General features: G+C 39.7%; 1 protein-coding gene across 1 annotated transcript; it reads right to left on the reverse strand.

Annotated features, from left to right (window-relative positions):
* Window positions 1-5997: 5997 nt before the first annotated feature.
* Window positions 5998-13138, reverse strand: LOC139961893 (uncharacterized). Its single transcript, XM_071961527.1, has 2 exons — window positions 12926-13138; window positions 5998-11330 (listed from the first exon to the last, which is right to left on the reverse strand). Exon 2 carries the CDS (start codon window positions 11328-11330, stop codon window positions 7497-7499), a length of 3834 nt encoding a protein of 1277 aa, XP_071817628.1. The 5' UTR covers window positions 12926-13138; the 3' UTR covers window positions 5998-7496.
* Window positions 13139-15270: the final 2132 nt, after the last annotated feature.

Genomic DNA, 15270 nt, shown 5'->3' on the forward strand with positions numbered 1-15270 from the left:
TTTCAAATTCAGAACGAATAATGGGCTTAAAACCTTGAAAAGTGGGGCTGACTGGTATTGTGGGCCGCAACGTATAATCACCTACAAAAGCAATGATCCACAGGACATGCGATGAGGTCGAACATGATGTGTGACTGGTGACAATCTTCAAAAAGGTTATGAATGGAAAAAAAAAACTATTGGGAAATACTTGATTCTCAGGCAAAAAGTGTACATCTGGTTGGTCATTTTCAAGCCCGAGAAGTGCCATTTCCGGTGATCTGGGGGGTATCAAAACCAGAAATTTTCTTGTACGCTGCGCGCCAACCGATGGTGGCGCTCCGCTTAGATAGTAATTCGCGCCCCCCGGGTTAGAAAATCCTGGATACGCCACTGTATATAGAAAAATACATTTAAAGTTTTAAAAAATGGTACACGACATGCTGGGGTGAAATAGACTGTGATCTTTTTTCCTTCATAATTGACCCCCTAAGCAAACATACAATTTTCAATGCTTTCAATTGAAGCCTTTACCAATGTATAATAAGGTTCATAGGTGCAATATCTCGCTTCAATGACTATGAGTTAACAGCCGAATTGACTGAAGGAACAATACCAGAGTAAAATCCGCTTCTTTGTTAAGATTTGGTTTAATTACAATTTTGGTTTTGACTTTTTCCTTTAAAAGAGTTCAAACATATGTCATAGAGCTTTTTTTTTTGCAATTAGGCTAAATCTATGAAATCAATGAACTATCCCCCATGCTTTTTTCCATTAATTTTATTAATGATTTGGATTTGCCCAGCATAATAAAAGTAACTGGTCAACTGAATGATAAATGACTTTCATGTCTTTTCACTGTATATAGTCAGGATGCTGAGTCAAGATTTATCATCACACGGAATAAGACCCTACCAAATAATAAGACTCTAAAGAGTTTACAGTGACATAGCAAATAAGATATACGTAGACAGCTTTGATTCTTGTAACAGACTCGTACATATATCAGGTGCGTATCCAGGGGGGGGGGGCGTTGGGGGCGCGCGCCCAACGGGTAAGAAAAAGAGGAGGGAAAAAAAGAGGGAAAAAAGGGGGAAAAGAGGGGAAAGAGGAGGAGAAGAGGAAGGAAAGGAAAAGAAAAAGAAGAAAGAGAGAAAAAGGAGGGAGTAAAAGGAAAACGCCAAGACACCGGGAAGAGAAAGAGGAACAGTGACATCATTACAGCGCTGATCCCTTTCATATACACATGGCAGCCAGCGACGGATCAATGATTTCGGAAGGGGCGTGCGCCTCACCCTCCTCTTACACCGACAACTCCATTTTTGACGTTTCCATTTTCCCTCTCTCACTAATGTATCTATATATCATACTATATATGGTGTATCATAACGCGTGTGTGTGTATATACGCCTTAAACAATTGTAGAATTGTGCTATGAAACCGACTGTGGCTGGTCTCGAACGCGACCGTGTCGTCGGTGAACATGACGCATTTCGGGAAGAGGGCGACCGCCCCCCCCCCCCCTTGAGCATATTTTTTTTTATGATATCGCTAGTAATTTCTAAATAGAAAATGCTTAGATGCAACTTACAAGGCCTGGGAAGTACAATTTCCAGCGATCTGGGAGGCATTTTAGGCCAAAATTTTCTTGTACGCTTCGCGCCAACTCAGGGTGGCGCTACGCTTAGATAGTTTGCCTACAAGCCCCTCCCTTGGCAAATTCCTCGCTACGCGCCTGTTCGAATTTTTAAAGCAAACAGCAGATATCACATCATATCAATGAGCATGAAAATGACGTTGCAGGATGAACAGCCTCAAAAACTGTCTATGTGTTAAGTCATGGGCCTAGCACCAAAATTTGATTTGGGGGCTGTAACGACTTGCCCGAAAAAAATAACCAAACAATTTCGCGCGCTCTGCGCGCGTTCAACTTGGTAATCTCAATATCATTAACCAAGCATCGGTTATTATATCGCATGCCATCGTGTACCGTACGGTCGGTGAAAGTTGCGCAGTATGCCGCGGGATGCTACTGTAAACAACGAAATGTCTTATGTAGATGGAGAAAAAGCATGGAGGTCCAATTATGTCAAAACTGTCTTTTACATTAGTAATGTCGAATTAGGGGCTGCATAGATAAATTTTGTGCAACATTATGGGTATGTTTTGAAGTGAGTTTATTCACGAGAAATGTGAATTTTCAAATTCAGAACGAATAATGGGCTTAAAACCTTGAAAAGTGGGGCTGACTGGTATTGTGGGCCGCAACGTATAATCACCTACAAAAGCAATGATCCACAGGACATGCGATGAGGTCGAACATGATGTGTGACTGGTGACAATCTTCAAAAAGGTTATGAATGGAAAAAAAAAAACTATTGGGAAATACTTGATTCTCAGGCAAAAAGTGTACATCTGGTTGGTCATTTTCAAGCCCGAGAAGTGCCATTTCCGGTGATCTGGGGGGTATCAAAACCAGAAATTTTCTTGTACGCTGCGCGCCAACCGATGGTGGCGCTCCGCTTAGATAGTAATTCGCGCCCCCCGGGTTAGAAAATCCTGGATACGCCACTGTATATAGAAAAATACATTTAAAGTTTTAAAAAATGGTACACGACATGCTGGGGTGAAATAGACTGTGATCTTTTTTCCTTCATAATTGACCCCCTAAGCAAACATACAATTTTCAATGCTTTCAATTGAAGCCTTTACCAATGTATAATAAGGTTCATAGGTGCAATATCTCGCTTCAATGACTATGAGTTAACAGCCGAATTGACTGAAGGAACAATACCAGAGTAAAATCCGCTTCTTTGTTAAGATTTGGTTTAATTACAATTTTGGTTTTGACTTTTTCCTTTAAAAGAGTTCAAACATATGTCATAGAGCTTTTTTTTTTGCAATTAGGCTAAATCTATGAAATCAATGAACTATCCCCCATGCTTTTTTCCATTAATTTTGTTAATGATTTGGATTTGCCCAGCATAATAAAAGTAACTGGTCAACTGAATGATAAATGACTTTCATGTCTTTTCACTGTATATAGTCAGGATGCTGAGTCAAGATTTATCATCACACGGAATAAGACCCTACCAAATAATAAGACTCTAAAGAGTTTACAGTGACATAGCAAATAAGATATACGTAGACAGCTTTGATTCTTGTAACAGACTCGTACATATATCAGGTGCGTATCCAGGGGGGGGCGTTGGAGGCGCGCGCCCCCCGGGTAAGAAAAAGAGGAGGGAAAAAAAGAGGGAAAAAAGGGGGAAAAGAGGGGGGAAAGAGGAGGAGAAGAGGAAGGAAAGGAAAAGAAAAAGAAGAAAGAGAGAAAAAGGAGGGAGTAAAAGGAAAACGCCAAGACACCGGGAAGAGAAAGAGGAACAGTGACATCATTACAGCGCTGATCCCTTTCATATACACATGGCAGCCAGCGACGGATCAATGATTTCGGAAGGGGCGTGCGCCTCACCCTCCTCTTACACCGACAACTCCATTTTTGACGTTTCCATTTTCCCTCTCTCACTAATGTATCTATATATCATACTATATATGGTGTATCATAACGCGTGTGTGTGTATATACGCCTTAAACAATTGTAGAATTGTGCTATGAAACCGACTGTGGCTGGTCTCGAACTCGACCGTGTCGTCGGTGAACATGACGCATTTCGGGAAGAGGGCGACCGCCCCCCCCCCCCCTTGAGCATATTTTTTTTTATGATATCGCTAGTAATTTCTAAATAGAAAATGCTTAGATGCAACTTACAAGGCCTGGGAAGTACAATTTCCAGCGATCTGGGAGGCATTTTAGGCCAAAATTTTCTTGTACGCTTCGCGCCAACTCAGGGTGGCGCTACGCTTAGATAGTTTGCCTACAAGCCCCTCCCTTGGCAAATTCCTCGCTACGCGCCTGTTCGAATTTTTAAAGCAAACAGCAGATATCACATCATATCAATGAGCATGAAAATGACGTTGCAGGATGAACAGCCTCAAAAACTGTCTATGTGTTAAGTCATGGGCCTAGCACCAAAATTTGATTTGGGGGCTGTAACGACTTGCCCGAAAAAAATAACCAAACAATTTCGCGCGCTCTGCGCGCGTTCAACTTGGTAATCTCAATATCATTAACCAAGCATCGGTTATTATATCGCATGCCATCGTGTACCGTACGGTCGGTGAAAGTTGCGCAGTATGCCGCGGGATGCTACTGTAAACAACGAAATGTCTTATGTAGATGGAGAAAAAGCATGGAGGTCCAATTATGTCAAAACTGTCTTTTACATTAGTAATGTCGAATTAGGGGCTGCATAGATGAATTTTGTGCAACATTATGGGTATGTTTTGAAGTGAGTTTATTCACGAGAAATGTGAATTTTCAAATTCAGAACGAATAATGGGCTTAAAACCTTGAAAAGTGGGGCTGACTGGTATTGTGGGCCGCAACGTATAATCACCTACAAAAGCAATGATCCACAGGACATGCGATGAGGTCGAACATGATGTGTGACTGGTGACAATCTTCAAAGAGGTTATGAATGGAAAAAAAAAACTATTGGGAAATACTTGATTCTCAGGCAAAAAGTGTACATCTGGTTGGTCATTTTCAAGCCCGAGAAGTGCCATTTCCGGTGATCTGGGGGGTATCAAAACCAGAAATTTTCTTGTACGCTGCGCGCCAACCGATGGTGGCGCTCCGCTTAGATAGTAATTCGCGCCCCCCGGGTTAGAAAATCCTGGATACGCCACTGTATAACATTGTAACGCAACTATACATACTCATGCGGTTTCGCTGAGAGATTTACACCCTTTGAGACCCTAACCTTTGAGACAACATATTCTGCACCCCCCCCCCCCTCCACCACCTTCATGAAGTTTTGCAGATATACCTAAAGAAAGTTGGTATGTCTTGTCTGGCAGTGTTCACAGATGATCATCAATATTACGGACCCACTTGGCATTGTGGGATCCCTGGGCACTTGCTCCAACTGTATAAATGGTATGTGAAGCACTGTGCAGTGGCAATGATGGAAAGAGACAAAAAAGAACATCCTTTTCAGCTCTATTGCTGTAACAGAGTGCACTAACACTGGCTTTCATGGGTCAATACGGCAGGGCGGGGGGGAGGGGGTGGGCGGTGCGGAATGTCCACCACCTCTATCTTCAGTCGGGTGATGTTTTTTATATATGCAGTCGGTGGAAGAGGTAGACTTATATTCCGGGCTCCGGACGCCCTTAGGCGCGTATCCAAAGGTGTTGGGGTGTACTCCACTATTTCAACCTCACAGAAATAAACAGAAATATATTTAACAGCAGGGTAAATGTATTGGAACTAAAACACATATTAGATGTTGATGTGTTTTGGATGGAGACGAGTTTGAAACGCGACTATATACTTCGACGTACGGTCGTACAGTGATACAGTTATGTTGGAGCAAAATAAACTGAGTATTGAGCTTCTTATATTTGTACGATGGTTGACGACGGGGTGAAGGGGGGGGGGGACGGGGTGGGAGTGGGGGTTAAGGGAATGCAGGTGTACTTTATATCACATGAATATTTAGAAAGGGACAAAACTGAAACGTAATTACACTGCTATACGGTTTCATGCATAGTGGTATATGGCTAATGATATTTCCTGCTTTTAGTTAAATGTTATTTTCGGGGTACTCAAAGGGGGGGGGGGGGAGTCGGGGGAGCGATCGCTCCCATTGCTCCCCCTGGCTACGTCTCTGGCTGTGTATGTTGTGGGTGCACTGAGCTGTGGGTCAGAGGTCGGGTCAATTAGGTCATGAAAGTTCAATGAAAGTAGTCTTCGTTTATTGTTGAGACTTGTGTTGAAGCATATAGCATACTTATTAAAATGAATCACAGATCATTCGAGCGCATTTCAAAGACGTATCCATGTGGTTTATGGTCGTATATTTGCTTCAAGTTCTCGTGTCGGAGAAGGACTTGACAAAAGACAAACGGGATGGTAGATCCAGCGTTAATAACACAACAGAGAGTAAACAAGGGGTATTGAAACTTACATATTTATTTGAACGTTCCAGGATGGAGTTGTATAATGCGCTTATTATATGTAATGCAACTCTTATACCAGATTTGCTTTATTAAAATATGAATGAAGGAATACATAATCCACAAGCCTGCATCTGTAACTCTTCTGGATGTTGGGTGACAGAGCTAAATAGATACCTGCTTTCACAACCGCATCAAAATGTATGGCATAAATGTGTTTTAACTATACATTCAAATTGATGTTCGATCCTAAATTTCGATAATTCTAATTTAACGTCCTGTTAGAAAGAGAAATTATAAACACAAAGGTATTTCTGTGTATGTATATTCTTATGAAACATTAGCATAATGTTAAAAATAAACCTATTTTATATTCCCGGCACGTTTCAACGTTATGTAACAAGCAATATTGATGATATACACATACACTCTGTTAAACTTGTAAACTTGTATCCGAGCTAACAATTGATTTACATTGATAATAATGTAATAAAAGCAAATCGTCTTGTCATCTTTTGTTATGAATTAATTTACTGTTATGAGTATGTATATAAAGAAAATATAATAACACGAAGAACAATCACCGATGTAAATTTCAAGAGAAAGCGTATTCAACCATTATATTTAAGATATATGTAATAGACAAACATCTTTGTGATTAACCAAATATTTAAGGGTCAACTTGGTCCATTTGGAAGATATTGGGATTTTGTCGATGCAGATGATGTCATGAAGTGTGACTAGGGGGGTTACGTTTCAGTTTGTTGCTGACCCATTCGTTTTAACTGAAAGTAACTTGGCAATGAAAATCATTAAAAGAAAATATATATATATATACAAGCAAATTTTTCTATATCACATTCTTTTCAAATCTTCTTCAGTTTGTGTCTGAGGGAACATATAAAGTATGGTAGCCCCCATGGAATACCTTATAATTTGTTAGGCTACAAGAGGACTTTGCACACCATATGTATTGTAAGATGTAGGCTAATGATGCTGGTTGGGTTTGCCTATTCACATAAAAGTACCGCATATTGATATGTAACCATTATCAAAGTAATGAGAGTGTGTGTTCGGGTGATTGGAGGACTTGCATTATAAATGATCTAGTACTCGAACGGACAAATATCTCGTCGCTAAACGACGTTGATGATAGGTCGCTCTTAGCAATTGTTCTCTCCAATATACTGATCTAGTACCATATTCGAAACTTTCACTTCACCTCCACCCCCCCCCCCCCCTCCCCTCGCCTCTACACATTAAACAATATATATGCAAATATATCTTCATTGTTATAACAGAAAATATAAACCTTTTATGGTTTGCTCTTCTTTCTTTTTATTATAGGTGCAGGAAGCTGATGAGAACTCTTGTAACCCCCCGCCCCCCCCCCCCGCCCCTTTCCTCTCCTTACAAAATCAGTTTTTAACCTGACATGCAAGTCTCACCCACATGTCTATCTCTGTAAGTCCCTCTTCTTCTAATCCTTATCTGGTTCTATTCGAGACTTAAGTATTGTGGGTCTGTGTAATCATTCATACCATCATATTTTGGAGACAGATAAGGGTCCTCATCTGGAGAAATCTTTCTGTCATAATGACCAAGATGTTCTGGTGGAAGTTTAACCGTTGCAAGGTGGAAGTCCTCACTACCTACCCTCCGGCCCAGATCACCACTTGCAGCTATATCGTCGTAGTTAGGTGGTGGTAGATCGTCGTTAGGTCTGCGTTTTGACCTTCTCCTCCTTCCTACTATGCATATGCAGGCAACCATCAACACGACGAATACAATGCAAGCTCCTAAAGCAAGACCCGACCACAAAAATAACACATATGTATCTCTCTTCGGATCAGGTGGGGTTGTTGTCAACTCACTAGATTGTGAGTGGACAGGGAGGCATACCCCGTCTGGAAGATGTTCAATGGGTTGTCCTATGTAACTTGATCTGCTACCGTTTTCACATTTAACATCATCCAGATTTAGGTATAAGAAATTCCCATGAAAATCTTCTGACAATGTATCAAACAGAGGTCCCCGAACAAAGGATGGGTGTTTCGTAAGCCAAGTTCGAAGGCCACATATTCTATCATCACAGCGCCATGGGTTATTTAACAAAATTACCCAGTTATTCAACAATGGTGAGAATATGCCATCTTCGATGTTTCCAAGGTTGTTCCCTTGAAGTTGTAAAAATCTCAAGTGTCTTAAGCTTTGGAATGTGTCCTTCTGCATGTAAGATATTTTGTTGAAACTAAGATCTAATGACTTTAAGTGGGTGCTATAAAACCCATCAAAAGCATCCCCCATGAGACTTGTGATATTATTCCTGGCAAGCGATATACTATACGGTCGCAAACCCGAAAACATTCGGTCTTGCAATACTTCGATTTGATTGTTAGATACGTCAAGGACTTTCATATCGCTGCTCCCCTCAAATATTCTTGCGGGAATAGTCTTAAAGTTATTGTTACTGCTATCAAAGACGACCAATTTTGATAGGGGCTCAATTCCAAGTGCATCAAAGCTATCTAGAGCATTGTGAGAAATGTTCAGTCTAATTAAATTCGTAAGCAGTTGGAAACTTTTATCTTCGACGAAGTTTAATGAGTTGTTGGAGATGTCAAGAAATTGAAGAAGCTTTGAGTGAGCAAAATCAGATTTCAGTATCGTTACAAGCTTAGTATCTGATAATGAAAGGGTACTTATCCAGGGCTGATTGAGCAATATATTTGATGGAACAACATGGAGTGGATTTCCATCCAGAAAAAGTTGATGTATTCTGTCTATGGCTGAGAAAACCTGATCAGATAATGTTGATATTTTATTGTATGACAAATCGACTATTCTCAGGCTTGGATTCCCATCAAATGTACCACTGGATAATTGAACTAGGCTGTTGTGCGCAGCTTTGAAGGTGTATAACTTGGGCATTTTGCCAAGCAATTCCATATCTAAGACTTGCAGTTTGTTGTATGAGATATCAAACTCAAAGATTCTTATCATCTCATCGAAAGAGGATGAAGATACACTAGTAATTTGGTTATGGTGAAGAACCAGTCTACCAGTATTGGGATCAAATATTGGCGCAATCGGGAGAGAGGTAATCTTATTGTAAGAAAGATCGATATTAGGAAATCGTCCTACTTCAACAAAGCTGCTCCTTCCAATCTCAACAATTTCGTTATGTGTTAAACTCACCCGTCCCAGTGAACCTAAGTTGACAAAGGTTTGATTGCTTATACCAGTAAGTTTATTGTAGTCCAGCAAGAGTGACGTTAACATGTCCACATTGGCCAGAGAGAGGTTGGTAACTTTGTTGAAAGACAAATCAAGACTAAATCTTTCGGATTTAATACCAATTCGACTGGAATTGACTTGTAAAATTTCATTTCTGGACAAGTCGATCCCTTTAACTCGTTGGGCATAACCTACACTAGAGGGAATTTCGTTCAAGCCAACCTCTGTCATTACAATTTCTGTTACATTGTTCATTTCGACAAACTGTAAAGAGGAGAGCGCCTCAGAACAATTAACACACGAGGAGATTTGAAGAACTTCTAAATTGGTGAAGGATTCGATTAATCCAGTGAATATCGAGGACATATTGATGTTCCCCAGAAGATGTACATTTTGGATGAACATGTTGAATTCAAACATTCTAAAATCGAGTTCGATAAGCCTGTTGTTGTTTAAGAGTACCTCGCGGAGATTACTCATCGTTTGGAAAGTAGTAACGTCGATAAAAGATATTAAGTTATCGGATAAATTGATTACCTCCAAACTATTCAATCCCCTAAACATTACAGCCGTCACAGTTTCGAGATTGTTGCCATTTAGACGTAGTATTAATAACTTAGTTAGATGGTCAAATGAATTTGGTTCAATTGAATCTATGCCACAATTTGCGAGTTCTAGGGTGGTGAGGTTATGAGAATTACCTAGAGACCGTAAGACACCTCTACGGAGTAATTCCACATTTGAGTGGTTTAGAGATAGTTCAGCCAAAGACGGTAAACCAACAAGAAAGTTCTGCTGTAGGTTGGAAAGAAAATTACCTTGTAGGTCTATCCTCTCTAACTTGTCAATAACAGATGCACTACTGGTGTTGACTTTCGTGAGACTGTTGTAAGATATGGTGAGATTCTGCAACTTTTTGAGTCTCTCTAAGTCTGGGAAGTTGATCTCCTCTATTTGGTTTAATTCAAAATCCAATTCTCTGATATTGATGAGATCTTGGTAAACATCGCTGGATATGTTTCGGATATAATTAAATCCCAAGTTAACCTTTTCCAAGGATTGCACAGCTCTGAATGTACCAGGATGGATCAATTCAATGACGTTCTTGTGTAAATTTAAAACTTTTAGATTGTTAAGCCCGGAGAACATTGCAAACTCAAGTTCAGAGAGAGAATTCCTAGTAAGATCAAGTTCTTCTAACTTCTCTAAGGTTCTTAAAGCGCCAATAGTTATGACTTCAATTTTGTTGTCGGAGAGGTCCAATATGTTGAGGTTCCGTAAACCACCCAAAGCTTCAGGCGGTATAGACTCTAGCTCGTTGCTGGAGACATCTAGTTCCTCAAGATAAGTTATATCGGTGAATGCCATCTCTGCGATATAGGATATGTAGTTGTTCCCGAGAAGCAAGGTCTTAAGTCTACTTTGTTGTCTGAAAATCTCATCATCGATCTCATACAATTCGTTGTATCTTAGATCCAATTCCGTGAGATTGGAAGGAAGTGGTAATGCAGTTGACGCAATCTCCTCGATGAAGTTAGATCGGAGAGAAATAATTTCGAGATTTGCCAGAGACCGAAACATCATTGGGTGAAGCAATTCGATTAGATTTGATCGAAGATTAATCTCTTTTATATTTGGTAGATGATCAAATGATCCAGGATCAATTCTATCAATAACGTTGTTTGAAACATCAAGCACTTCCAAGCTCCTCAGACCTGACAATAAATCGACTGTGATAGCTCGGAGATTATTAAATGGTAACCGCAATGTCTCTAATGTCTGAAGTTCTTCAAAGGTCGCGTCATTTATCTGGAATATTCCATTCGAGGTTAAATCGATCAGCCTTAGATTGCCCAAATGTGATAAAGAATCTCTTTCAACATTCTGGATACCATTGAAACCCAAATATAGGCCTTCATAAGTATCAGGGATTTCTGATGGAATCTCAATAAGGCTAGCACCGAAACAGTACAGTGATACCCCTGTGCAAGAACATGCCTCAGGGCACTGCCATGTTGCTTGAATAGGATTAAAGAGAAGCAATAACTGCACAGCTAACGAGAATATCACCACGCTTAGATACCCCGTCATCATCTGTCAATTAAAGGTCAAAGAAAGAACACAGTTAATATAATACAACATGACATACGCATAGATATGAACTTGATGCGAAAGCGACAAATATAAGATCTTATATGTCATGTGCGACTTTATGGGCATTAGTAATCGGCCAAAATCTCTTTAACCTATGTTCATGGCGGTCATAGGTAATCTAAAGGTGATGCATTAATTCTAACCGATTTACGACCTTGGTACGATTTAGTCGACAATGCACTGTCTCGCACTGTTTTCGTTTTTTTTTTTCTTGTCTTCTCAAGGTGCATGGCCATTGGCATTGTAAACCGGTATCGCATAACTTCCTTTAAACCGAGAATATTGAGACGACAGTAAACGCATGCACCAGCACGCATGCGTTTTTGATTTCCTTAAAATTTCGTATGAAATATATTGTATATAGCACCGAAATATACCGGATATCACGTACGTAGAATGAACTTTGCGGTCACTTCTACGATCATTTTATACTTTAGTATACTAATAAATGCGTTAACTACTTATTTTCTTGTACAGAAGTAGATACGATATTGCGATTAACCTATGATCAAGTATTAAAATGGTGAATATATTTCCAATGGTGTAAATGATCCTCTTTGATTCATTTGTGTGCGCTGGACAAACGCGTGTGTGTGTGCGAGAGGGGGCCGGGGGGGGGGGTTCTAAATCCCATGACTGATTTAGGAAAGGTCATGAACCTTTGTGGAAGCGTCAGAGGCGGATTCAGGGTTATTAAAGAGGGATACAGCCTTGGGAAGACTGTAGATAGTGTGGTGGTTTCATCCCTACCCCTCACAAAAAAAGTCAAACGGTCCATTCTGACACGTAATTAAGCCTAAACGCAAGGTTGTGCTAACGATTATTTTATTTCTTAATTTTTGTGAAATGTTAAAGAGGATGTAACACCCACATCTTGGATCCGCGCCACGGGCGCCCTGTCAATGTAACCCAGCAAATCCACCCACCCCATGAGGTCATAGATCGCTCGCCTACCCAGAAAAGCTCTCCGAAAAATACGTGGCGCAACTTGACGATCAGCTTGCATTTTCTATATCTATAACAGCAAATAGACTAAATTTTAAGCAGTTCTTCGGAACTTTTTCAATCCAAACATGCTAAACGTTGCAAGACGTAACATTAGTAATTATTAAATACCATTAGAAATAAAGAATAGAAAAGTGGAATGCTTTGAACATTTCGAATTTGCTCGTTGTGTAAAATTAATACTGGCTATATTATATCTGGACCTAATTGTTGTTTTCTTGTTTGAGAAATAAAAAGATTCGTCAAGTACTCACAAAGTTATGCGCATTAAGTAATGTTAATTTCATTAATATCTGGAGGTTTTGTAATATTATATCTAAAGTTGTAGTACAAATAGTACAAAAAATAATGTACTCCAATATATCTTACATTTCCAGTCGACACTTATAGTAAAGGCATCGTACCATGCATCTATAGCTAGAATCATGATTTATCATGGTTCATGGAAAAAAAAATTCTTATTGTTGTTTAATTATTTACAAATATTCACAATTGTTTCAGAATAATAAATCAACTAAATTTATACGAACCCTTTATTCAGTTTCAATACGATGAACAATAGTAGAGGTTTTCTGTACACGTCAAAGTTGCTCTGTAAAGAAGATTTATGAATCAAATTTGTCGAGGCACCACGTTCTCCATTTGCTAGTACAAACATTGCCTTTGCAACCTAGCTCTACAGTAAAATAACAACGGCGCATACCATTTGTCGCGATCTCTTCCAGTTTCACAGGTATATATATATATATAGATATATGAATATGTATATCCTCCAGCCCAATCACAATAACCACCAAGCGCAGGTATTAGTAGTTAAAATAAAATCTCAACTCCACCGTATATGTATATTATGTATGCATCATTTGACTAGCGGCCGGTCCACTGATTACTGAATATTCAATAGACTTCGACAAATGAAATCGGTGTATTTAAATGTCCTTGCGTCATGCATTTGGGGAAATGAAACTAACAGAAATACGAACAATTAGTGATTTTGTTTTGACAAACGCGTGTACGTGTGCGTAGTAGCTTTCCGAATATATCCATTTTGATGTCGCACCACAATGAATTGCTCCCATTGACTAACACCACTTAACTCGTCACTTTCCAAGACCACTATACAAGTTTTCAACTGACATGTTCTACCCACCATATGATAGTTGATGGCTTTGGCTATTACAGCACATTCAACTTTTCACACCATGACCGTTTAGATGTTTAACTAGAAGTGTTAAGAATTTAGCATAGTGCTCCCAAACTCATCTGCCAGCTGTCGCTGCGTAATCTTCTTGTTTCACCCAAGATTTCTAAAATACCTTAAATCACCTTTATTACTCCAGATATTTAGATCAGTAGTAGTTTATATCATCCTCTTCAAAATCCAAGCATCCAAAAGAATGATGATGACTCAGAAAATGCCAAAAACATTAATACAGTAGGTCACCTTATCGTTATTTTCCGACAATGGTTATAACCAGGCGGACGTGCACTGCGCTAATTGTGGTGTGGTACCTTTATACCTTTACCAGTTTTCATGGCACTGCTACAAGCTGTAAGAACTGTGTAACACTTTTGTCCCTCTTAGCAGACGACAAGTTGATATGTTTATTGGATGAGTTGGCATTCTGTTTGACGTAGCCCCAGAGTCCCAGAATTACCCGGGTAAATTTGACAGTCTCAACTTCATGGTTACGTTTTGATGATATTTAGACCAGTCGGACGTTTCTCATACTGGTTCGTGCAGCGGTGCGTATATGGGATGTTTCACTTCGCGCCACTTTGGATAGTGCACAGCTATAGCGAAGTGGTTCGATGATGCTGTCTATCCAGAGACAGTTGTTTTATCAGCAGCACCTTACCTATTCGCAGAGTTAAATGACATTGAAATGATTGTGATGAGTGTTTATAGTACATGAATCGTGAACGAAACGTTTGAAATAAACTGTAAGACGAATTGGCCCCGTACTGTCTGTGACGCACTATTATTTCACGGGTGATCCTTTAAGAATATAATTGTTCGAATATATTTTCTACGCAACAAAGAACCGACTTCTCGTTTTTTTTTCTTTCTGCCGGATTCATTCTTTCTGTCATAAAAGCTCTTTTCTATGGGTAATTCTGTTTACTGCAGATCGTCATTGTCCATAAAACTGCAAAGGTTCGTGAGAACTTTGTTTTCATTTTAGCTGTTTTGAATCTGTATAGGAAAGAGCAAAAAGTACACATGCTTGTCATATATATAGCGAAGAGAACCTTCGGTGCAGAATTAATTGGGAAGAAGACGGAAGATATGTTATAACTTTGGGGAAAGGGCTAAACTGCTTCACTATAGCGCCTGTCTTTAATGCCTTTGAACAACTGTTGTTGATTTTGGCGCTACATAAATGTTTCTGATTTGATTGTCTATAGGGGGTTGGGCCTCCCTCAAGTTTGTGTGGGTGAAGATTTCCCCCGAATGATTAACGTAGGGGTTGAACTGTTTTTTAAGGGCCAGAGGTTAAAGAAGCACTTATGAAGGATGGTGGGACCCGGAGGGGGGGGGGGGTGCTGCACGGGGTCTTGAGGAATTTTTTTTTAAATAGAAGTCAAATGATGCAGTGTGGGCGTATTTAGATTAAGGTCTATATAATTAGCTCTAAACTTGTGCTAATTATAAATAACTCCAAACTGATTTTGGTAGAACTACCTGAAAGTTATGGGAGGGCCAGATTGGAACGAATTATTGCATATAAAGGATGGTGCTTCCGTTGCTTCCGATTCCCATGTGTGGAGGTTGTACGTGGGGGTCCTCCCCCAGAGAGAGATGAAATCATATGGTACATTCTGGGACATATTTAGATTATTAATTAGGTTTATGTATATATACTAGTAGCCG

This window comes from Apostichopus japonicus, chromosome 3, assembly GCF_037975245.1.
Source record: "Apostichopus japonicus isolate 1M-3 chromosome 3, ASM3797524v1, whole genome shotgun sequence".
NCBI lineage: Eukaryota > Metazoa > Echinodermata > Holothuroidea > Aspidochirotida > Stichopodidae > Apostichopus > Apostichopus japonicus.